This window comes from Xyrauchen texanus, chromosome 32 (genome assembly GCF_025860055.1).
Source record: "Xyrauchen texanus isolate HMW12.3.18 chromosome 32, RBS_HiC_50CHRs, whole genome shotgun sequence".
Taxonomy (NCBI): domain Eukaryota; kingdom Metazoa; phylum Chordata; class Actinopteri; order Cypriniformes; family Catostomidae; genus Xyrauchen; species Xyrauchen texanus.
In genome coordinates, this window is record NC_068307.1 from 6067927 (window position 1) to 6094281 (window position 26355).

Sequence of the window (26355 nt, forward strand, 5' to 3'; positions counted from 1 at the left end):
AAATAACAAACTTGGCATCTGTGGAAGACTTCACTATTTTTTTCTCTGTTACTTTGCTTTAAGTCATTACTGTGTTTGTTTCCTTAACTTTCCATTGAAAACCTACAGCCAAATTGCATTGCAATAGTGGGGTTTCCCTCTTACTTCAAACTCTGGGATTCCCCCAGTGTATCTGTACTTAAGCACATATACGTGGACGTGCAGGACAGTGGTCGATATTTTAAATTGATGTTTATAAATTGGTATAGTTTATAGTGTATGTCCTTTTTCTACTGTAGTCCCAGAATACCTGACTGTAGATTATCCCTTTCATTAGCCCCAACAAGCAAAGGGGTCTTGTATCACCCTATATTGGGTTTATTGTATATTATCCAACTATTAAATAGCTATAAACAATTTAATAAATGGACATAATCTGGACATGTTTTGATTTAAAAAAATTTAGATGTGAGAATTTGAGCCTGCAGAATGATTTTCAATTATCAAAATCAAGTATTCCAGAGAGCCATTTGTTTACATTCCACACAAAACTCCTTGTGCACATGAGCACACTTAACAATAAAGCTCATTCTGATTCTGACATTACATACCTGCGCATGGATTACGTAACACTGGGATTTGAGTGGTAGTTTCTTGTCTTGCTGGGGTTATTGAGGTCAGTCTGTCTTCCTCACTGACTCTGTTGTCTTCCTCTTGGTTCTCTGTGTGAGGAAAATGAATGACATTCACATTGAGGATTCATACTTTTTATCTGGCCTCCTGTCACATAATATTTTTGGTAACTGCATTTGATTGAGAGTTTCTCTGCAACATTTAAAGATAAAGTCATATTAATCCAATGCACTTTTTGTGAAATTCCGTGAATATCTCTTCCCGGTCCACTAGCTGTCCACTCTGTGTGTGCACTGGAAAAAAATCTGGTGTTTGAAAACAGCCCTGGCTCTGAAAATGGTAAAATAAACAAAGTGGATCCGACCAATCCACATAACACTATTCCAGCGTGCATGATATTCTGAAGGAACACTGAAGGGAGGGGTGTGTTTGTTTGGCTGTTGAGTTCAAATATCAACAGTTTTACTCAGGAATCGCTTACTCATTAGAGCCAACACTAGCGCTTTCAATACTTACATGACACCAGGGACACAAAAACAATACTGCACATTCAGTGGCAATGTTAGTTTTTTGGCCATATATCCAAGGGAACGGAACAAATAAGTAGAAACTGAAATTAATCAGGCAAAACAAAGATTGTCTGCTCATATCAGCTAGTATACCCATCACCAGAGTCTTGTTAAATTTCCTCTAGAGTTTCAAAATGAAAAATTGGATAATGCTGAAAAGCAATTATGACTGTATTTTAGCTCAGTGCATCAGGTAGGCTTTCTAAAGCTGATTTATGTATATTAAAATACTTTCTCCTATTCCCGCTTAATATGCTCAGTCAAATATAAGCCATTCATAGGTAGATTTTTCCCAAAAACTGTAAACAATGTGGCGTGATCAAAACATTGCTCTGTTTGTTTGAGCATCCTGGCCAGCCCAACACAGCAATAGTGAGTTTCAGGTGGGACTATACATTTTTTCGACCAATGCCAGATGGAGAAAGTATTCCAGAAAGCTGTTTATTTTTGCGCAGAGAGTGGAGGAGAAATTACATCCTTCAGCTTTAATGAATAAATATTAGTCATGTGGTTCCTGTTGATCTGTATAATTTGTCAACATTAGTAACTTTTTTTGACTAGACTATATAGTAAATGTGAACTAATTTAAGCAAAGTGACATCAGATTGGGGGTGCATGCACATCAACAGGTTATGAATTCAAAAGTATAAAATAAAAAATAAAAAAATATATCAGGAAGTTTGGCTCACTGGCTCATCATAAAACTTTGTCTTGTTGGATTTATGCATAGGCACGCAAGCAAGTGCATTACAAACTCTTTGTATACACAGTGTTATTTGAGCTGAATTTAAATCATTTCAGTAAGCCAAGCAGGTATGAAGACTAATTCCTCTGTTTAATGCAGAACTGATACTGTGTGTGTTGCGTGAATAAACATGAGGGTTGCATATGCTGCACTGTATGCAGATGCAGTTCTCTGCAGTGAGGGTGTATAAACAACATAAACCCTGTTCTCACTCATATATTTTAATTCAAGAATGTTTATAAAACATTACCTTTACATATTCTCTCAAAATTGTTCTGTACTCACCTCCTTTAGAAAAAGCACACAGAACGAGGGATGCGTGATATGACCTTATCGACATAGAATCTAATATATTTAGCTAATATGCGTATTCTATTAGCTACTAATAAGATGGTTGTAGTCCAATCTCCATTTTACACATTTACTTTTTTTTTTTTTTTTTTTTTATTCCATCCCACAAAAGTCTGCAGATGTACCCTCAAAGTCAGTGCAGAAAATGTGACAACTTTACCTACTTTACGGTATCAGCCAAATTTTTGCATGTAATTTTTGGTATCACACTGATTAAGCCAATATTGGGAGTAGACAATAACAGACCATCATTTTCAGTTCAACCAGTAGCTATATTGTTTTCTATGCCAGGGTTTAAAAGTACTAAAATATATCCATCCTTTCTGCCGCACATTGCTTTACATTGTTAAAAACAGGTAAAAGGGTATAGATTCATAATATCACTATCACATCAGTTATCGGCCATAACTTTCAGTTATTGGTTATGGAGTGGTGGTGATGTAGTGGTCTAAAGCACATAACTGGTAATCTGGTAATCAGAAGGTCACAGGTTCGATCCCCACAGCCACCACCATTGTGTCCTTGTGCAAGGCACTTAACTCCAGGTTGCTCCGGGGGGATTGTCACTGTAATAAGTGCACTGTAAGTCCCTCTGGATAAAAGCGTCTGCCAAATGCATAAATGTAAATGTAAATAACATATTCGATTTCGGGCACTTTTAGCGCTGTGGATTTCTTGAAAGAAAGATCTCATTAAATAAATGTCACACTCTCCCTAGTTTACTTAATTTGTTTATTAACAATGTCGAACAGTATATGTACATGCATTACAGGGGATTTATACAGTTTTTTGCCTAGATTTAGGGCCGATCTTTTTTGCAGCATGCAGGCAATCGCACGTACACTGCTCCTCTAATCAATGAGCACTTTCTCAGCCCTTGAAGCATGACAGAATGACCTCTGGAGGGTGAGTTATTGGCAATCCAAAGCATTCACAAATTGAAACTTTCAGACATGATGTAATTGAGATGAATATGCCGGTTTGTTTTTAAAAATGTGTAAGCATTACATGTGTATGAATATTAATTTGCCCATTTTCTAAAGTCGTTACGGTAGTTATTCAGACTCGTTGCACAGTGAACAGGAAGAGGATATAGAGACTGCTAACAGGTTTAAAAACAAATTAAACAACAAATACATGATACATGATGTGATAGAGACTGTTTGAGCAATCATGAGCGCTTTTAGCTTTACTTTCTTTAACATGAGCATTCTCTGTGTCAATCAAAGACGTGCACTCTTCAGGTGCTCTCAACATCTCATCAGTCACTCATCCCAATTTAAATCAGATTACTGTTGGTCGCAATAAAACTGATAATAAATATAACTGTTTAACCTTCAATAACGACACCATGTCTTCATGCATTTGCTTAATAATTAGTGATCTGTGTTACAGCAAAACTCACAGACAGTAAACAGACCATAGATATTAATGATTTCTCACTGGAGCAGTTTTAGAGCTTGTTATGAATATATTTTTCTTATTTTTGAATGTATATCTGCGGTGTGTGATGCTTTCATGGTTTTTACTGGTTGTCAGTATGTCACAATGGTATTTTGATATTGACAACATAACTATTAATAACTGTTTCAATATTGTTGAACTTGGGTCTGTTCAATTGTTACTGTTTCCGCCACTTTTAAGTGGAATTGCAAAATGTTTAATTCATTTTTATAGAATACATTTTTTGTTGTGAGTATTCAAGTCAAGCTGTTTTCACCATTTTTAAGTGTATGTAAGATTTCTATTCATCCATACAGAACTCATTGGATATGAGATTTATTTTTGTACCTGAATATTAAAGTTAAAATAAGCTATTACACCATTCTAAGTATGATTTTATATGTGAGTTTATAAAAATGCTAGCTGCACTAAGTTAAATGCATTAAGCTGAAGACATATTTTAGTTACTTTGTTTACTTAGTTATTTTTGTAAACAAACAAAAAAAAACAGTCTGCAGCTCTATTATCTAGGCAAATACAAGTATCGGATTGGGACTCCGTATCTGTAGATATTTAATTAACAAAATTCTGTATTGTGCTTAATAAAATTCTGTGTTGGAAATAATTACATTTTTAATGTTTAAAAATAATACAAATTGCAGACTCTTTGTCTTGTTAAGGTTAACTTCACAGCAAACATTTAATGTGTCCTAAATACACACAATTATAAACAAATTTGCACTTTTTGCAATATTTGGTAAAATCACAGCTTGATTGGAAATAAATCCCAATACAAATATTCTGCTCACAAGTGATATTTACATTTTCTTTGTTTTCTTCAAACATCAGTTGTCTCATATTTCATTTCAAGCATGCGCATCACTGACGATTTTGTCGACTTGGTTAACAAGTGCACTAACTTTTGAAAAAACTTTAATACGGGCAAAATATTTAACTGTGGAAAAATTGTGCCACAACTTTGAGACGTAGGTTGGACTTTTGACCAATTGATAGAAATAATTTTCACTCTATAAATATTGAATTGGTTTATGTTTACTTGATTCATTGTTTAGATTATTGTTTTTAACATATAATAATTTGTAGTTTTATAGTGGATTTCCATAGTTTAATCTTGAAAATCTGGGTCTATACATAAATGGAATTTAAAAAGTACCAAAAATAAATGATGAAGGCCCAGTACAAATTTCCCAAGTCAGTTTTAATGAGGCCTTCATATTACAAAAGAAAGCTGAAGAAACACTAAACAAATAATTGTCTTATTATCAAAAATGTATATATTAGTATGTTCCTAAACAGATACTTTATAAATGGAATAGAACCTATTTATGAAGCAGGATTTCCTGTATTTGTGCTTCCACAACAAAAAGAGAGGGCTGGTACCTGCTACACAGGTGTGTGCATCCTGCAGGAGTGTGTATCCAGGGTGACAGCCACACATGTAAGAGTCACGAGTGTTGATGCAGGTGTGATGGCAGAGCGCTGGGGACCTCTGACACCTGTCATCATGCTCCTGATCCTCTAGTGAATTTGCTGCATGATCCACATCTCCAACAGACAGTGCTTGCTTTGGGAAATGACTGTCTGAAACTGAGGAAAGGGAAAGAGAGTAAAATCACATTTTGATTGTTATTTTTTTATCTAACTGTGCCAGGTCAAATGATCTCATATTTTAATGGACTTGCAGACCTTAACACAGAAATCTATTTGTAGGCCCATTTGAAGGAATTATTTTGGGTTGTAAAATTTTATGGTAAAGTTTATATATACAGTATATATATATATATATATATATATATATATATATATATATATATATATATATATATATATATTCAATTTCAATTTCTCATTAATGCAATTATCTAATCAACCAATCACATGGCAGTTGCTTCAATGCCTTTAGGGGTGTGATCCTGGTCAAGACACTCTCCTGAACTCCAAACTGAATGTCAGAATGGGAAAGAAAGGTGATTTAAGCAATTTTGAGCGTGGCATGGTTGTTGGTGCCAGACGGGCCAGTCTGAGTATTTCACAATCTGCTCAGTTACTGGGATTTTCACGCACAACCATTTCTAAGGTTTACAAAGAATGGTGTGAAAAGGAAAAACATCCAGTATCGCGGCAGTCCTGTGGGCTGAAAATGCCTTGTTGATGCTAGAGGTCAGAGGACAATGGGCTGACTGATTCAAGCTGATAGAAGAGCAACTTTGCCTGAAATAACCACTCATTACAACCGAGGTATGCAGCAAAGCATTTGTGAAGCCACAACACGCACAACCTTGAGGCGGATGGGCTACAACAGCAGAAGACCCCACCGGTACCACTCATCTCCACTACAAATAGGAAAAAGAGGCTACAATTTGCAAGAGCTCACCAAAATTGGACAGTTGAAGACTGGAAAAATGTTGCCTGGTCTGATGAGTCTCGATTTCTGTTGAGACATTCAGATGGTAGAGTCAGAATTTGGCGTAAACAGAATGAGATCATGGATCCATCATGCCTTGTTACCACTGTGCAGGCTGGTGGTGGTGGTGTAATGGTGTGGGGGATGTTTTCTTGGCACACTTTAGGCCCCTTAGTGCCAACTGGGTATCGTTTAAATGCCACGGCCTACATGAGCATTGTTTCCGACCATGTCCATCCCTTTATGGCCACCATGTACCCATCCTCTGATGGCTACTTCCAGCAGGATAATGCACCATGTCACAAAGCTCGAATCATTTCAAATTGGTTTCTTGAACATGACAATGAGTTCACTGTACTAAAATGGCCCCCACAGTCACCAGAGCTCAACCCAATAGAGCATCTTTGGGATGTGGTGGAACGGGAGCTTCGTGCCCTGGATGTGCATCCCACAAATCTCCATCAACTGCAAGATGCTATCCTATCAATATGGGCCAACATTTCTAAAGAATGCTTTCAGCACCTTGTTGAATCAATGCCACGTAGAATTAAGGCAGTTCTGAAGGCGAAAGGGGGTCAAACACAGTATTAGTATGGTGTTCCTAATAATCCTTTAGGTGAGTATATATATACACACACATACAGTATATCAGTATTGTTTTTTCTAAACAGACTGCCTCACTACTTTTGAATAAATAATGCTGTTTAAACATGTAAGCTGTTTTATTCTACATGGAGAGGGTCCGCACATGGGGGCTGCCATGTTTGAATCACATGACCAGACGAATACTACTCGCTTAATCTCAGTAACCGTCCTGTTATTTGACACTTTCACTCATTGATTAAAGTAATCATTGCTGACTGTGTATACTAAATTTCTACAATGGCATCTTAAACTGAAAACTATTGATTTTAAATGATGCTACATCCAAGCCACTAGGTGTCAGTGTAAGTCCACAACAGTACATAGCTCTTTTATTTTACCGATGGTACATGAGATGAAACTAACCACTGTATTAGGTTGATGGTTGATGGTGTTTTTTTTATCTGATGCTCATATTTGTTTCACTTGTAAAAACATCAAAGTGTCGTTAATTAATGTTTTAACTTCTTTTCAAGGATAACCAGATGTCAACCAGAACGACCCCACAACGACAACTGGCCACATGCAAACCTAATACATAAATATATTAAAGTGACACACAAGTCAACATCTGCCATTCCAGCTCCTCCAGCTGTTCATACGACGCCCTCAGAGTTCTCCATCTGCCAATCACATCCGATCATTTCCAAATGCATAGTCACCTTATCCTAAAGAACGACTGATAGAGTTATGGACAGTCTTTCCTACATGTTGCTCCAATTTGGCAGGGCCTTGCACTCGCCCTTCGACTGACTTAGAAATTAACGTCTGCTTAAACATAAAAAACAGACTCAGTTTCACCTTACACGGCACACTGGTGTAAAGTAAATATTTCTCACAGTCATTAACAGAATGTGCATGCAATGCAGGGAGAGAGAGATTAAACATTTCCGCTTTAATTAATCACGCTAGGGGTGCGAGGTGGCGGGGGGGCTCCCTCGTGGAAATAATTACCTCTCAGCCATTTTACTTTTGCACATTTTACTCCAGTCTCCCAAAAGAAAGGGAAAAAGGCAGAATGTCATATGCGTGTGCACCATGGTACGGAAATGAGACTGGCCCTAATGTATTGACACAGCTATAGCTAATTTCACCTTGCCTCAAGATATCAGGTAGGCTTTTTAGAGGAAAAAAGGCACTGGGCCAAAGGAATGTGCCATTTGAGAGATGGCAAAAGGTAAAGTCTGGGTTATATGTCTCATTTAAAGGACAGCAGCCTTGGATCCATTGACTAGGGCTTGGTTAATAACTGTGGAGTAATGATTGAGCAATAAATGTCTACCTGAGGTTGAAAGAATAAAAGCCAGGACAGTGTTGAAAAACTTGATTCAGCTTTAATCAACATAACCTCCATTTCACTTTGTACACAGTCCATTTCTAAAGCTAATATCAGGTCTTCAAGTAGGATTCAAAAGTCTGAATCCATTGTCAATCTGGAATCTAATTTAAACATTTAAAACAAAGAAACATTATAAAATGAATAAAAAATACTGTACAATTTCTAGGTCTTAAATAAGCTAACTTGTGACATTAACAATGTTACCTCCTTTGTAAAGGTCAGATTTCCTTGCTTCCACTGTTTCACACAAGATGCTCTTCGGAACATTCTTAAATCATGCCAACATGATCATCAGGTTTTGCACAACAACTTTCAGAGTTCATGTCTACGGAGCTCCTTAGAGGACAGGAAGGGATTTTTTCTGAAATAGTTTTGCGTGCGCTCGCAATAGTTTCGTGTTCCCTTGCAATAAATTTACCATGGTTTTACTACAGTAACCATATTTTAACCATGATATTCATTGTGAAACCATAGTAATAATACAGGAAAATGAAAACTATGTCAGTAAAAATCATAATTTTGTGGTTATTATGTATTTGTAGTTTTACTATAAAAATACCGTAGTTTACTTATGGTTACTGTAGTAAATCCATATGTAACCATGTTAGTTTTTTTTTTTTTAGAGAAACATGGTTTTACTATAGTAACATTGTAGGCTATAGTAACCATAGTTTTTCGTCATAATAATTTATTTTACTATAGTAATACTGTAGTAACCATGATTGTAGTAACTGTGTTGTTTTTGTTTTTTTAGAGAAACATGGCTTTTCTGGCAGAACAAAACATGTTTTAATATAGTAATACTGTAGTAACTGTGACTATAGTAACTGTATTGTTTTTATGTTTGTTTTTTAGCGTAAATCATGGTTTGACTATAGTAACATTGTAGGCTGTAGTAACCATAGTTTTTTGGGGGAGTTGTTTTGTACAATAGTAATACTGTAGTTATGTGATTAAAGTATCAGTGTTTTGTTTTTTTTTGTTTGGCTGATTTTGTTTTTTATTACCAGTAACCGCGTTGTTTTTGTTTTTTTAGAGAAACACGGTTTTATTATAGCAGGGGTCGGGAACCTTTTTTCACTAAGGAGACAATTTTAAAATATTTGGTTGATGCATTTTTGCATACCACAAATGAATAATTTACTTTTCAATACGTTTTTCAATAAAATACAATGTTTATATTGCCCATAGACTACTCAAAAACAAACAAATATGCAAATATTAATAGGTAACATGTTGCAATATGGAATTGAGTACATGTGTTTGTGCGGGTCTCCATAAAAAATACTTAATTTTACTTCTTGAAAAATCTTACTTCCCTTTTGGACTGGGCGACATGTAAAAAATATTGTAATGATAATCGCATTTAAAATATCAATATCCGATTATATGGTCAATCCCCAAGGTCGGTGAATATTTTTACTTTATAGATTTTGCTTTAAAAATTAAATAATTTTTGAAAAATGAAAAACAAAAGACATTTAGAAATTCAAATTGCACTTTAAACTAAACGTAAAAGCAATACAAATAACGATATTATATTAATATAGCAAGGGAATGCAAAACTATTGCGAGGGAACACAAAACTTATTCCTAGGAAACACAAACTATTGTAAGTTCACGCAAAACAATACAAATTCCCGCCATGTCCTCTAAGGGGCTCCGTATCAGTGCATGCTCTCATTAAATTAAAATACATTTTTCAATTCAGCTTTTCACTTTTCACATTTGTCATGATAAAAAAAAGCTATTGTATAAAAAAAAGTTTAAAAAACAATGCATTTAACAAGGGTCGACTGAAACATTTGAACCCTCGTGTATACCACAAGCCACAGGCTCAAAAGAAATCTAACAAGAGAACAATGTTTCCTTGCAAATCCTACCAAAATTAGTGAAATTAGTTGGTTAAAACATTTGAGACAGAATGAAAGTTTGCTGGCACGGGCAGAAAGACAACAGCCTGCTTTGCCATCTGCTTCTGATTCAGCCCAGCTTGCCAGCATCTTTGCACGTTATTCTGAACGGTAACGTGACACCTGACCAATCAGCTCTGGGCATTGTTCTTTTCTCTGATCCATCAATGTCAACCCCTTGGCCAGCAGTGTGCCAAACTTGAATGTGAAACTGAAAGCCAAGGCACAGCCAAAGACTTCAGTCGATTCCAAATATGATCCATGCTTCAAAACCAAACAAGCAAAATAATGAAGAAGAGACACAATTATGCTTTTATGTCAATTTAAAGAATAAACTCAGAGAAAACTGAGACACAGCATTAAAAAGAGTAACTGAGACATTCCAGGTCCTCGTGTGGTTTCACATCTTTCCATCACAACAATTTCTTGGCATGACAGCCAGTCTAAATCTGTCCATCAAAATGAAAATATGAACTCTGTCACTCCAGACCTCTACGTTACTCATTGAGTATCATGCATTCATTTGCTGTAAGAACTACATTCTTGGTAGTATAAACCAATGGTTCTAAACTTGTGGGTCGCAACCCAGAAACGGGTTGCACATCTGTTCTGGTGAGGTTGCGGACAGCAGGGAAAAAACTATGCTAAATATGAATAATAAAACACAGCTAACTATACACCGATCAGCCACAACATTAAAACAACCTGCCTAATTCTGTGTAGGTCCCCCTCTTGCCGCCAAAACAGCGCCAACCTGCGTTTCAGCATAGCATTCTAAGATTATATTCTTCTCACCACAATTGAGTGGTTATCTGAGTTACCGTAGACTTTTCAGTTCGAACCAGTGTGGCCATTCACTGTTGATCTCTCTCATCAACAAGGCATTTCCATCCTTCCGCTGAGTGGATGCTTTTTGTTTTTGGCACCATTTTCAGTAAACTCTAGAAAGAGTTGTCTGTGAAAATCCCAGGAGATCAGCAGTTACAGAAATACTCAAACTAGCCCATCTAGCACCAACAATCATGCCACGGTTAAAGTAATTGAGATCACATTTTTCCCCATTCTGATGGTTGAACATTAACTGAAGCTCCTGACCCGTATCTGAATGATTTTATGCACTGTACTGCTGCCACACAATTAGCTAATTTGATAATCGCAGAGATGATTGTTCAAGATACTTTTTTGTGGTAATCAACATTGTCACAAATGCTGTCAATTGAACTCAACTTGTATTGAATGCTGAATATTCCTTAAATGCACAAAGTCACGGCTATGATATGGCACAGGTATCAAACAAAGGGCACGTTGATGCAGTTCAGGTTGCAGACACTACACGCAAAGGTTACTAAGGGTTTTCAATTCTTGAAAAATGAACAAGGCTAAAGTAAATAATCGATGTCCTTTGATAATGATTTTGGTCGAATTTAATGGAAAATATGCAATTTGAAATTTGAGCAGTCTCTGGAGTCATAGCTGGGTGACGCCAACAGATGTGGAGCAGCGGTGGCGGTGTGCATGCATTCATAGAATTGTTTTTTCAGAATATTTGAAAGTGCCATGTCGTCCTTCAGATGCGTCAGGTGTGTGACCCCCTTAACATTGATTTTACCACGGGTAAGAGGGTTAAGAGCACTTACCTGTGGTAAAATCACTAACACACAGCCTTTAATTTTCCCATTTAGGTTGTTAATTTAGTATGTTAATAATTTAGCATATTGTTATTTTAATAAATTTAGATACAGACATTTTTGTTTACTTTTATAGGATAAAAAATGTCGGCACTGTTTCCAATGTAAAATCTGGGTCTTTAAGCAAAACCAGTTGACAGCCATTGGTGTGAAAGACCTGACTGTGTTGGTGTGCATGTGTGCCAGTCTTTTACCTCTCTTAGGAAGGGTGGTCGGCTGAGGCCTAACTTTATTCTTCAGTGTGGGCGAAGTAAGCCCCTCCTCTTCTTCACAGCATGTGAGGAAGATGTGTCCACATGGGTAGCTCAGGTACTGATGCGCTTCACATCCTTTGCCTTCCTTGTGCAGACGCAGACCCAACGTACAGCAGCTGCAGCAATCCTACATGGAAAAAATGGCAGCTGAAAAATCTATTTGAAAATTAACTTTATAGTCTTGAATGTGTTGTACTCAGCTGGCCACATGACCAGACAGTCTTTAGTAAATAAAATGATTAGTAATTAGTAGGTAAAGTGTGTCATTTCTATGCCACTAGTGGCATTAAACGGAATACAAAAATAATGTGAGAGCAAACTTGCCACTAGGGTGTTGCTGAAGTGTGCCGAGTGGTTGCTAAGGTGTTGCAAGGGTGCCGTGGGTAGTTGTTAGGTGGTTACTTACAGCTTACATCAAAAGTGCCCACCCCCAAGTCTCTATGATATTCTTGTCCCTAGATATGGCTTGGGATCCTCCTCCAGTGGAAGTCTAGACTTGGGGTTAGGTTAGGTTTAGGGTTAGTCAGATTGTTTCAGAAAGTAATAGCACACCTCCCCTTAACAAACACCACAATTTGAGGTATCCTTCATGTCCGTAGCACAAATGGTGCATGATGAGGTACTCACCAAAATGTAATACTTAAAGGTGCACTCAGTAAGTTTAAATCCTAAAGACATTCATTGTAATTTTGCAGTATATGTAGGAAATTATGACCACTCACACTAAAATAAAGACTCCAGTCATATCAGTAACCTAATATAAGCGGTTTTGTTCCACACATGGGGGATGCTATTTTAAAATCACATGACCAGCCAAATACTACTCGCTTAATCTCAGTAACCGTCCTGTTATTGGATACTTGCACTCATAATAATTGCTGGCTATGAATACTACATTTTTACAACGTCAACTGAAACTGAAAAATATTGATTTTAAATAATGCTGTATCCAAGCTGCTAGGTGTCAGCGTAAGTCCCAGATGACACAACGAAAAACGTTACTAAGTGCCTCTTTAAGGTTTTTTCTTTAAGTACAAGCAACAGTAACAGTGATGCACAAATGTTTGTTTCCCAGCACAGGGGAGCCAAAAGAAGCCATGCATCATTATTATTTTTCGGTCTTGTTTTCGTGACATCACAACTTATTTTATGGCCTCTGCATACTTCTGTATCTTTGGAAACAGCCATTATTTATTCAGCTTTGTTTGGTGCTGCTGGTAACACAGAAATTGCATAGTTCACCTTTGAGATCTTACCCTTTGAGAGTCTTCTCCACAGAATGGGCTATTTCCTCCCTCACACACCAGTCCGGCCTTCGCTGCGTTCATGCCAGCCTGACACCTGCTCTCTCTCAGAGCACCTGTACAGCATTGTTTCTGGACAACACTAAAAAGCAGGAAAAAAAAACATTTAGCAAAAAATGTAGGTATATGTGGAGGTGGGGGCATGGTGGAGCATTTGTCCGGGGAGAGAGAAAGCGGTAAGGGAGCACACACCTGAGCGCTATATGTCTAACACCTGTTTCTGATAGCAGTGAGCAATGGGGAGAGGGATATAAGGAGGAACCACACCAGAGACTGGGCGAGAGAGTCGCACTTCAAACAGCGAGTCAATGTGTTAATGTGTGGAAGCTGAGAAACTGTTACTTTTTTTTAAAACCCTACCTTCTGAGTTGAAGCCCACATTTTCCCGTTTCCTCCTTTCATCCATCCTTGAACCCCGTTACAGTATATTAACCCAGTGGTTCTTAAAGTGAGACTGCACTAACTGTCAAATCTCATTTAATTTTGCACATTCAAATCTGCCACGCTGACAATTGTGTGAAAAGTGTGAAGCTGTGTGTTATGTAAACAAAGACATTTTCGCACGTATTATGTGCATTTGAATGGGTGGAGAGGAAGACTTCCGGTGAATCACTCATTTTCACTTTTGGGTGAACTATTCCTTTACAAGTCCTTTGGACTATGTTTATGTGCTTTTGGAGCTTGACTATCACTATCACCATCATCTAATCTCCTTTTGTGTTCCATTCAAATTAATGCCATGAGGGTGAGTAAATGATGATAGAAGTTTCCTTTTTGGTTGAACAATTCTTTTAATATTGCTCCACAGTAGTATCATTTTATTTATTAGATTTATTTAGACATTTTAAGCCATTCTATTCAAATAAAAAGTTTATCTAAGGGAAGTATGACAAAATAAATTGAGAACCACTGCTTTAACCAATTAACACACTTTATATGGTGCTACGGTGAGAATCATGAAACCAAAAGCCACACACAACTACAACTGAGATCCTGCGCTCCCTTAGGTCCTGTGTTGTAATTTTTAGTGGTTGTTGGTTTTTTAGGGAAGTCAGAGGAAATATAACAGCCAGAAAATAAAGCAAATTTAAAAGCTCAGCCATCTTACCCACACACAGAGCTGAGGTCTTTTGTTTTGACAGGCATATCATTACAGTGCTGCTTCTCCTCGGCCCATTTCTGTCCAGCCACGCAACAGCTCTCCACCAAACCTGGAGCTGAAAACACAGTAAATATTGAGAGGATCTAGCACAAAAGTTTTATTTTATATACAGTAAACCAGACAAAAAAGGAGAGCTTCCAGTGAGTGCTTTTATCTGACAAGAAAAGGCAGACAGACTAACAAGAAATTTAGCTTCGAAAGAACCCCAAATGTAAGCCAGCTATGAAGCCCGCCTTGGATCCATAGAAGAAGGATAAAAGATCTAATCTGCAGCGTCATCATAGGCATCATTATGAACTGACTTCGCCTTCGTATCTTTGACTATAAAAAGCAACACATTTCAATGAGACAGTGATGCAAGAGACAGCTATTCATTAAATTCGAGAAGCATATCCGCCTGATATTTTTAACAAATTGTGAGAGTCACTAGACAAAGAAAACAAGAATTTAGTAATGACTCATTTCAAACTCGTGTTATTTTGAATAATTCCCCCCTTAGTGAGAATGAAGGACTGAATCCAATTAAGCTAACAAAAGCAGCTTAATGGAAAAAAACATGAAAACTGTATATATACGGTCTAAATTTTGGCTTCGCAAAGTCAGACATGCTGTGAATCAGCTAAATGAGTTTTGCATGATTATAAGCAACTACTTATTTGGGGTGTGGAGGGTATATACACATGTAGAGAGGGCTTGATAACTGTAAGGAGTTTGGAATTTGAAAAGAGGAAAACTCTAAAACAGGGCAAAGGGTTCTTTCCTGCCTACCTGATGTGTGACTCTTCAAATCAAGTGGACTACATATAACCAGATATTTTCAATATCTGTAAATTTACTTGGAATCAATAAACATCTGATTATAAAAGCACTTGAGTTGTGACATACCAGAGGCCCGGGGTGCTCTGAGATTCCTGGAATGCTTGACAGAGTTCAATGGCTATTGTTCTAGCTTTTTACACTTAAACGTCCATCTGTACTAAATATCTCACAAATAATGCCGCTGAGCTATTTACAGATAATCAGTGGACATAGGGGAAGATATGCGAATATGCCCACTCAAGCACATTGTGCATAGAACTCATAAAGAGATTGAGGAATTTCAAGTTCAAGCTTAAAATCTGACCAGCCTGATCTCATGAACATTACGTGACATTTTTGCAAAACTAAAATGACATTAAAGCGAGTGAAATATTGTCGTAATCAGACAATGTTTTTAAGGTGAACAAAGAATGGAGGTTGTAAAGAGTAAAACATAAAACGTGTTGCCCGTTGTAGGCCCTTTCGGCGGTGGACAAGGGGACAACATGGGCACTCTGACCTGTCTGCGGCTACGCAGTCCATACGCAGCAAGTTGCGATGCACTGTGTGTTCTGACACCTTTCTATCATGGCCAGCATTAAGTTTTTCAGCAATTTTAGCTACAGTAGCTGTTCTGTGGGATCGGACCAGACAGGCTAGCCTTTGCTCCCCACGCGCATCAATGAGACTTAGACGACCATGACCCTGTCGCTGGTTCACCGGTTGTCCTTCCTTGGATCACTTTTGGTAGGTAACAACCACTGCATACCGGTAACACCCCTGCTGTTTTGGTAATGTTCTGACCCAGTCGTCTAGCCATCACAATCTGACCCTTGTCCAAGTCGCTCAGATCCTTACGCTTGCCCATTTTTCCTGATTCCAACACATGAAATTCAAGAACTGACTGTTCACTTGCTGCCTAATATATCCCACCCATTGACAAGTGCCATTGAAACAAGATAATAAATGTTATTCACTTCACCTCTCAGTGGTTTTAATGTTGTGGCTGATCAGTGTATATTAACGAGATCAGACTGGCTAAACCAATGCCTAAACCTAACCGATAGTGTAGAACTTGACGATACAAATAATAGTTTAATTTCAAACTCAAACAAAAGACAAATATACACATGATGGACATGTCCTTAAACTATCTCTCTCCCGCACAATCCTCCGCAGTCTGCCTTTATCCCTCTCGGAGGCTTGATTAGCCTGATAAGGGACCGGGTGTGTATGATCACGACCCGGCCCCGCCCTCCGCCCTGCCACACACCACTATTATTAATTTCAGCAGAAAACTGCAGCGAAACATGGAAAGTCATTTTTGCAAATATGTAGTTCTAGTAAAGTTCTAGTAACAGGTTTTATTTTAAGGCCCACAGACTGTCACGGTCTCGCTCACCTGCACCGTGTTTCGTGTCGTCTGCACCGTGTTTCGTGTCATCTGCCCCGTGTTTCTGTTTCACCCGTCATTAGTCACGTCCATGTCACGCTCCCTTGTTGTCCGCTCCGTGTTTTCTGTTTTACCGCTCACGCTTCCTGTCATGTCTTCCTTGTTGTCCGCCCGTGTTTCACTGTCTTCGTGAAAACTACACTTCCCTTCTTCCCGTCGTTTCCGGCCCTGTCAGTGTGTTATTGTCCGCACCTGTCTGTCATTTTGTCATTACCGTCTCTCTTTATTTAAACCCCGCTGTTTTCCCTTCCAGTTGTCGTGCGTTGACGTTTCTTGTTTGTTCTAATGTTCGCTCACGTGTATGTAGATGTTTGTTCGTTGTTGCCTTGCCCCTCCGTGGATGTTTTCTCAACCTTCGTACCCCTTTGGATGTCTTTCGTGTTTTAGTTTAATTTTCCCATTGTGGACTTTCATTTGTTCCTGTGTTTGTTTTAGTTGTCTTTGTAAATAAAACTGCGTTTGGATCTGACCCACCTGTCTGCCTGCTCCTGCTTCCCACACATTCGTTACACAGACATCTACTGTAATTGAATAAAATCTTTAAAAGCCTTTGAAAAGTCATGGAAATGTCCATCCATCCATCTTCAACCGCTTATCCGAAATCTTGTAGCGGGGGCAGCTGCTCCAGCAGGGGGCCCCAAACTTCCCTATCCCGAGCCACATTAACCAGCTCTGACTGGGGGACCCCGAGGCGTTCCCAGGCCAGTGTGGAGATGTAATCTCTCCACCTAATCCTGGGTCTTCCCCGAGGCCTCTTCCCAGATGGACGTGCCTGAAACACATCCCTAGGGAGGCGGCCAGGGGGCATCCTTACCAGATGCCCAAACCACCTCAACTGACTCCTTTCGACGCAAAGGAGCAGCGGCTCTACTCCGAGCTCCTCACGGATGACTGAGCTCCTCACCCTATCTCTAAGGGTGAAGCCCGCCTCCCTTCTGAGGAAGCACATTTCGGCCACTTGTACTCACGACTTAGTTCTTTCGGTCATAACTCAGCCTTCATGACCATAGGTGAGGGTAGGAACAAAAATTGACCGGTAGATCAAGAGCTTTGCCTTCCGGCTCAGCTCTCTTTTCGTGACAACAGTGCGATTGAGCGAGTGCAATACCGCCCCCGCTGCACCGATTCTCTGGCCAACCTCCCGCTCCATTGTCCCCTCACTCGTGAACAAGACCACGAGGTACTTTAACTCGGAAATGTATAAAGTGAATATACTGTATATGTTTCTAGTTCTGCTCAGCTTTAACATTTTAGCTAGAAATTGCTTTTTATGAGTGCTATCTCTATAAAATATATTCAGCAATCATGGAAATGTACTGGTCATGAGTGGTTAAAACACTGCCACATGGAAAAGCTCTGCAAATTCACACCTGGAATGTAAAATTCATATAGTTCTTCAAATCACACCCTTTTAGTGTTTATTAAATATTTTGACATGTTTGATTATGCTAATAACTGCCAATGAAAGTGTAGTACTCTCAGCTCTATTTAACATATTTTATGATTTTTAAATCAATTTCAAAGACTGCCCCAAATCAGCACAGAAGATCATGATTCTGCATGGGCAAACTTAAATATGATAAATTGAGCAGCATAAGCTCTGACATTGATACTACATCTCTAATATTTGTTGTTCTGATTAAGATAAACAAGGTATCATCAACAAAACGTTGCCTTTAAAAAGGAAGAGTTAAAAGTTTTGTCTTTAAAACTGGCCTGAACACAACAGAGGAAGCACTCATTAGGAAAGTATCCCAGGAGAATACGAGTGACCTGAAATAAGCATTTACAGCATTAAAGAAAACAAAAACTAACCCCCGAGGCAAAAAAAAAAAAAAAAAAAAAAACTGTCTCACAGCAATCAACTAGAAAAAAGTATCTGTTTTCCTGTTTCATTTTCACATCCATAAAAAGTGACCTCGAAATGTATATTTCGGTTTGTTTATTTGTACAGTACAAAAGCATATATGTATTTATGTTGATGTCATTTTTATGATGTCATAAAAGCAGGAGAGCTTGAGTGATAATTCATGAATGGCTTCAATTTCTGTTCATTGCCACAAACTCTCCTTACAACAAAATATTATTTAACATTGAAGAAATTTGTGAGTGATCTTCAATGGCAGCTCAAAATAACATAATTTGTGTCTCTCATTCTTTAAACCCAATCTCAGTTTGCATGAAGGTCTTGTGCGTGAATTTAAACAAAGCTAATGTTTAGGCTTTGCTTTCATTAAAACCTCCTGCTTAAGGATTTTGTTCAAGTATGCTCTGCATATAAGAGGAGCTTTCAAAAGGATCAGAGCAGTTAATTCTCACAATTAATCATGTTGTTCAGAGAAATTTGAGGTCGGTCTTGAAAACATCCAGCTGATTCATATGAACATTATGCTGAATGATCACATGAATGGGTGGTGCTAAAACAAGTATTATTGCCATTGTTGTGTTAGATCACCATTAGATCATCTGTAAAGCAGATGGTTACAAAACAAAGCGCTCTTCAAAACAGGTCCTCTTTGAGTTCAACAGATTTCGTCTTTTCTTTCACAGATGGTCACAGAACATCAGGATCAAAACAAGGGAGATTTGTGAAAGCCATGGATTTGGAAGTGAACAGAATGTTTGTATCTAAATAACTTGAGGCCTGGGATTATTAAACTTTGTCCTAAATGATAGATTAAAGTGTAAAGGAAAGGTACTAAAGGAATAGTTCACCGATGTCCCAAAACCATTTTTTTTTTTTTGGGATAATGATTACAAGTACCAGGAGGATTACAAGAACTTCCTTTCCGGTACTCGCCAAAACCGATACGATACATGTTTTTTGTTTAATTTATTCAGAATTCCATATTAACAGTTTATTTGAATTTTTTCATCAGAATCAAGTCTAAATAAATAAATTAATACCTTAATTAAACGAAAAAAGAACAATAAATTTTTTACATAAAATTTTATTATTTTAGCAAATGAAGTGCTTTTATACAGAACCTTACGGCTCAATGCAAAATACAACATTGGAGTTATTTTTGTCAAATAAAGTGCAGCAAATTTATTTATTATTAGGGGTCAAGCCCAAAGGGGCTACATTAGTGTTCCTATTATTATTATTATTATTACGCTCTTGAGTCTATGGCAGCCCATAGGACCGCTTACGGGAAAGTTATGAAATTTGGCACACAGATGGCACACAGAGAATTTAGCATCTCTACCTCAAACCCTCTAGTGCCACCAACTGCCCAAATTTGAACTTACATTTAGAACTCATCCTAGGCCGTTTGTCCGATTTGCACGCAAATTGGTCTGCATCATCTAGAGGCACTCACGACAAAAAAAGTATTCACAGATTTTTGATAAACCATACCATTTTCAACGAATTCAACAAAGAGCACGCCAAATTGGACGTGAGGGTATATCTCCGTAGCGCTTTAGCGTATTCATACTAAACGTCTTATTTTGTCATATGCACCATGACGCGAGGGTGCCTGCTTAGTTTTGGAACAGTGCCACCTAGTGGTCACGAGATATGAAAGCTAATTTTTGCTTATAACTTTTGAACAGTTTGTCATAAAATCATCAAATTTGTCTCATTAGATTCAGTGGGGTATAGCGAGTCCAACGATACGGAAAATCCCTATGTCTGCCATTTTGGACGTCAGCCATTTTGAATTTAGTCATAAAATTCTGTATTTTACGAACGACTTGGCGTATCAATACAAAACTCGGTATGTGTCTTTGGCACAATGCTCTAAAGGGACTCAAAAAGCTTCGAGACAGCGCCACCTTGTGGTCAAAAATTATAAACCTACAGTCATGAGACTGGTCTTCATAGATTTGGTGGTTCATGCCAGAACAAAGATACCAATTATGTCATGATCGAACAAACTTCCTGTCTGCCATTTTTTTATATTTTGAAAACCTACTTTTTCAAACTCCACCTAGACTGTTTGTCCAGTTTGCATGAAATTTGGCCTGTCATCAAAAATTATTCACAGAATTTTGATAAACCATACCGTTTTCAAATGGCGCTTCAACGAATTTGATGAAGAATTCACAAAATTTAACTTGAGGCTGTATCTCCGGAATGCTTTTAGGGATTGGGATGACACTTGGTACGTGTCATCATCATTAGGCCCTGAGGTTACCTGCAGCTTTTGGCACACTACCCCCTACTGGTCAGGAGATAGAATCTTTTTTATTTTGGCTTATAACTCTTGAACACTTTCCTGCATAATAACCATCGTGGCCAGATACTACCTGAGCAGTTTCAGAACAGTGCCACATACTGGGCAAAAATTCTAAGAAGTAGCTTTTTTTTAGTTTTACTTTATATTTTAAATAAATGGGCTTTTCATGATTGAAAGTTTACTTTTTCTAACTACTCATACACTGTTCATTGGATTCTAACCAAAAACATGCCACAAAGCTTCTTTTGCTGCTTATGGTGCTGATAATTGGCTTGACCCCGGTATCGCTGCTTGCAGCTGTATTCATTATTATTAGTAGTAGCAGTAGTGGTAAGATATCAGTGAATATTACATAACTATACAGTAATTATATATTTCTGACATACTTATTTCCATTTAAATGTAGCTTTTATTTTGGCAGAAGCTTTTATGTTGAAGCCCTTTCTGTTTCTATGTGTTGACGTTTGCTTCACTACTCCAAAAAAGCAGGTCGCTACGTGACCCAATGTGATTATTAAATCACAAAAAGGCTGCTATTTAATTAAATATATATGTAGTCTGTATATGCTTCACACTACCAAGTGAATTCGATTTTTTCTCGCTGTCAATCTGCTACAAAAAACAGCGCACTATTCTCATGATGGTTTTTTCTATGTATGAGCCAAGGAGCTCTAAAAGGGATGAGCAGCTGGTGTCTGCACAATATCAGCACCCCACATTTACTTTGAAGCGTGCAGCACATTCAAACTATGTATTTATCTCATGAAATCTCAGCCTTTGTGGTTTAATAATCACACTAGGACACGACATGATTTTAAACAGCTTTATGACTTTTTTCCATGTATGGAAAAAAATGTTGCTAAAGTAACCATTCACTTTCATTGCAACTTTTGTCCATACAATGAAAGTGAATAGTGACTGAGGCTGTCATTCTGCCGTGTTCCACAGAAGAAGAAAGAATGTCATACAAGTTTGGAACAATATGGGGGCATGATTTATGACAGAAATTTCATTTTGGGGCAAATTATTCCTTTATGATTCAAATGTAATTCATGAAACTGGGTTATTCAAAGGTCATAATCAGCCTCAAAATCCAGAGTAATGTCCCTAATGATCTCATTTTAAATCTTCTCAAAAGCATTCTTGGCCCACTGGAGTTCAATGACATACTGTATCTGTGATGATGAAGTTGAATTGCCAATGACCCTCTACTACTAGTGGAGTCACATTTTGACCTCAAAGCGAGAATTATCAACACAGCCAAGTTGAATAGCTCTTTAATTTCGATAAAGGCTTTGACATAAAATCATCCACAGGTTATATATTCCCCAAGGCAGACACAAAAGATCCATTGTTCATTCTCATAACAACAGATGTTTAACGGCCAAAATATTTATTCTGTTTGATTTTAAACTGCTTTCTCAAATCAATCTTTCCATCCCAGTTGGCATCAGGAAGTCCAAAGTGAACTTCAGTGTGCATTTTTGTGGGTTAGAAAGGACAACACAAGGAAGAAACATCAACATTGTGCATGCATCAATATGGTATACTTTATACAAAGGCTTTACCTCATGTTTATCAGCAAGATGGTTTTGAGAAAAGTATTTCAAGTAAGTCAGACTGTGAACAAGACATTGAGGAACTAAACACCCTGTCACTCCTAAAAGAACCTGCAGACTTTCCTGTGCTGTCTTATAGGAAAATCTGTTGAATATTGCGGAATGGATTTAAGCATGGTAAAATAGGTTAAACGCAGCTGAGAGCACTAATAAGAGTACTAGCTCTCTTATTAGAAGTGCAAAGCATAATCAGATTAGCCAAAATATTTAATTAACAAACGCACAAGGGCTGGGAGAATGACAGGTTTTCTGATGCCTGCTATTAACACTAAAAATTACAGCTATTCTAAAGCATTTAAAAACTCAGTGCACACTCTGAGACTAATGATAAATGTCACTTCACAGGGGACACAATTTAAATTTTGAGCAGAACTCAAGACAAGGCTTTAACAGTGACAAATACACTCTCAAACACAGACATAGGGCCACTAACTTGCAAAGTATATCAATCTGACATAAGACACTGGAGGCGTTTAAACATTGGTTTTATTTCTGGCTGCATTTAAGCACTGAGCCCAGTAGTGCATGTACATTTTCCCATGTACTTCTAAATGTGCGGCATACTTTAACCCTTCGTTTTTAATAAACTATATCTATAAACTCAGCATTTTGAACAATTGCCTGAAGCTTTCCAGCGTGCATGTCATGCCACTCTTTGCCCATGAATGAAAATTGATTTCTTCCAAATTAGTTCTTCTTCTCACATTACCCCAGTTGAATGCTTTCCTTTTTTTGTTATTCAAAATCAACTAATGTAAAAAACTGCACAAACAGGTTTGAATTTTTTTTTACAGTGATGAGGAATGGATTTAAAGTGGTCATGGAGAATCAACATATATGATTTATAATATAATAGACATATAATAACTGAACTATAAAACATACTGTAAATTTCAGAACTCAAATCTTCCTCTCCAGTCTAATAAGTGCATTTATAATTGCCATCCTGCTGAAACATCTCGTTTTGAAATCTGTCTGTTCGTGACATTATGAAATATTGCTAATTTGTATTTACACGTCCCACAACATGCGTCATCGCACCATTGGCCCCGCCCACTGTCGCACAATTCAAGTCAAGAGTGCAGGCCTTCCGTGGCTAACTATTCCTAACATAACACCTAAGAGGACCCATCTGAACTGTTTTTTATTATTTTTGAATATATTCATGCACTAGACAGGCATCTTTGTTGGCCTGATCCATATCTTGTGCCACTTTTAAAAGATGCGGTGTCAAGTTACAACTCTGAAAGGGAGAAGCAATTCTCTTTCATTCAGCTGCTGCCTGTGTTGCTTTGAGCACAAACATGTCATGGATGCGTATTTCCCCCATCTTCGCTAATTTTTATTGTTGGTGTAAGTAAACATAGGACGTCTTGACTATGGACGTCTTCGACCATTTCGGTGCGTTTCCGCCGATGTGCGCATTCGGTATGTATGTGTGTCATTTCACCATTCTTTTGACTATGTATGTGCGTTTTGTTTTCGGGTCATGTCAGTATGGATTGCTTGTGAACAGACAAAATACGATTCAAGCTTTGCAAAGGAACTGTTATTGAAGGAGAAGTTCAATAACAGTTAAAAACACTTCAAAATCGTAAGTAAACCATTCATGAATATTTCAAATGTCATGACTGTTTGATAGTTTATGGTGAGATGACCAGCGATGCAATGTGTTTGATGTGTGTTATGTTTAAACCCTGAAATTGTGATTTATAATGTTCTTCCGATTGAATTTGCTGAATATGAAGGGCTGTATGATGTTAGCCGATCAGAACAGAGAGTGTTTCAGACAGAGGGCAAAAAACAGAGTGGACAATAATCATATATTACTAAATTGTGACTATTTTGGTGCAAATAAAACTTTCATAACATTGTCAGTGGACCTCAGGGAAGATAATACAATTATAAAAAATAGCACTTCATGACCTTTTTAATGCAAATTTAATGCAAAACTAAAACCATGATATCTGGACATCCATTCGTTTCCAATCATTATAATAACTGGCCTGTAAGTAATGCCAAATGACACATTAATCTTTCACCTTATATCTTTCAGACATTCTCTAACTCTCTAACAGTGTGAATTCCTCTCCATCTATTTCTCCCTGCTTATCCTAGTATTACTCTAGCCCATGAACAGAAATGAAATTCCTATCTGGCCAAAAACCTTTTTTTGTTAATTAAAAATAACTTTTACCAAATGAATTCTTCTATTAAAAGGCATAAAATCAAGTAATTATGTGCAAAAGTAACCAAAACCACTCAAGTCTTTATAGGGTTTGTTTACCCAAAAATGAAAATTCTGTCATTGTTTGCTCACCATTAACCATTCTAAACTTGTATGACACAATTTATTTTCCATTAAATAATGTTGACACTGTTCTTAATTCCATCCAATAAAAGTGAATGGTGAGTGAGGTTATTAGCTCTTAACATCAATGTTTAACATCTTTTTATTTTGTCATTTTTATAACGTCATCATTTTTGGCTTTTGTCAAAAATGTCCATTATATTTAGTATAAATTTCAGCATGTAATTTTCATTAGTTTTAATCAATTTAAGAATTTATGTAGATGAAATCTTTTGTTGACGATAATGTGCAAAATTATAAAAAAAAATAATAAAATATATAACAGACCAAACTTTAACCAAATATTACATTATTAAATATTACATATTAAACATATTACATTAATAAAAACATTAATTTGTAATATCTAAGATTAGAAAACTGTCCTGAAAACCTTAGCTCTCGATAGCTTATAATGATATCACTGAAGTATTGGCTACTTTTTAGAAATTACTCTTTTGCAAATTCCTCACATTTATATTGCATTCTTTTTCGTTTCCTCTTTTTATCTCTGACAATATAAAAAATGTAAAAACATCGTCAACAAAAATTTTGGTCAGTAATTTCACTGATGAGTTTAACACAGTTTAACATTCTGCCCAACATCTCCTCTTGTGTTTCACAGAGGACAGCAAGCTATTCGGGTTTGGAACATGCACCTGAACATTTTTCATTCATATTTGTGTTCAAGTTTGACTGCATTTTGACTGCAACATTTGTCTCTGTTCATGTTAACTCTCAATTGTGAGTGTAAAATTATGCTCAATGGCACTCAATGACCATGTTTACATGCACTTAAGATGGTTTATTCCAGGTTTTTGCAGAATGTGGCATACTGAAACATCATGTAAACAAGAATGCTGTTTAAGGTATTTAGAGTAAGTGGTTAAACACACTCAGGTTTCTACTGCAGAACGTGGCTTATGTAATAATAATAATTAATAATAATTCCTTACATTTATGTAGCGCTTTGCTAGGCACTCAAAGTGCTTTACATAGTATAGGGGGAATCTCCTCAACCAACACCAGTGTGCAGCATCCACCTGTGACGGCAGCCATAGTGCGCCAGAACGCCCACCACACACTAGCTTTTGGTGGAGAGAAGAGTAGTGATGTAGCCAATTCAGGAATGGGGATTATTGGAAGACCATGATAGATAAGGGCCAATGGGAGGAATTTGGCCAGGACACCAGGATTATATCCCTACTCTTTACGAGAAGTGCCCTGGCGTTTTTAAAGACCACCGAAGTGTCCCTGTCACTATACTGGGGCATTAGGACCAACACAGACCACAGGGTGAGCATCCCCCGCTGGCCTCCCTAATACCACTTCCAGCAGCAACGTTAGTTTTCCCCAGGAGATCTCCCAGCCATGTACTGGCCAGGCTCAACCCTACTTAGCTTTAGTGGGCAACCAGGCAAGAGCTGCTGGGTGATATGGCTGCTAACTAAAAAGTGGTCATGTAAACACATGAGCAGTGTTGAATCAGGTTTTTGAAGTGTGT

At 37.6% G+C, this 26355-nt stretch overlaps 1 protein-coding gene across 3 annotated transcripts in view; it reads right to left on the reverse strand.

Moving 5' to 3' along the window:
- The window catches only part of LOC127626045 (fibulin-2-like), a 79821-nt gene that overhangs the window by 31784 nt on the left and 21682 nt on the right, over positions 1-26355 (reverse strand). For all 3 annotated transcript variants that reach the window (XM_052101570.1, XM_052101568.1, XM_052101569.1), the window contains 5 exons: positions 14394-14502; positions 13238-13367; positions 11922-12108; positions 5122-5328; positions 591-701 (listed from right to left, as the gene is read on the reverse strand). In XM_052101570.1, the coding sequence (XP_051957530.1) occupies positions 591-701; positions 5122-5328; positions 11922-12108; positions 13238-13367; positions 14394-14502 (744 nt within the window). The remainder of the gene's footprint in view (positions 1-590; positions 702-5121; positions 5329-11921; positions 12109-13237; positions 13368-14393; positions 14503-26355) is intronic.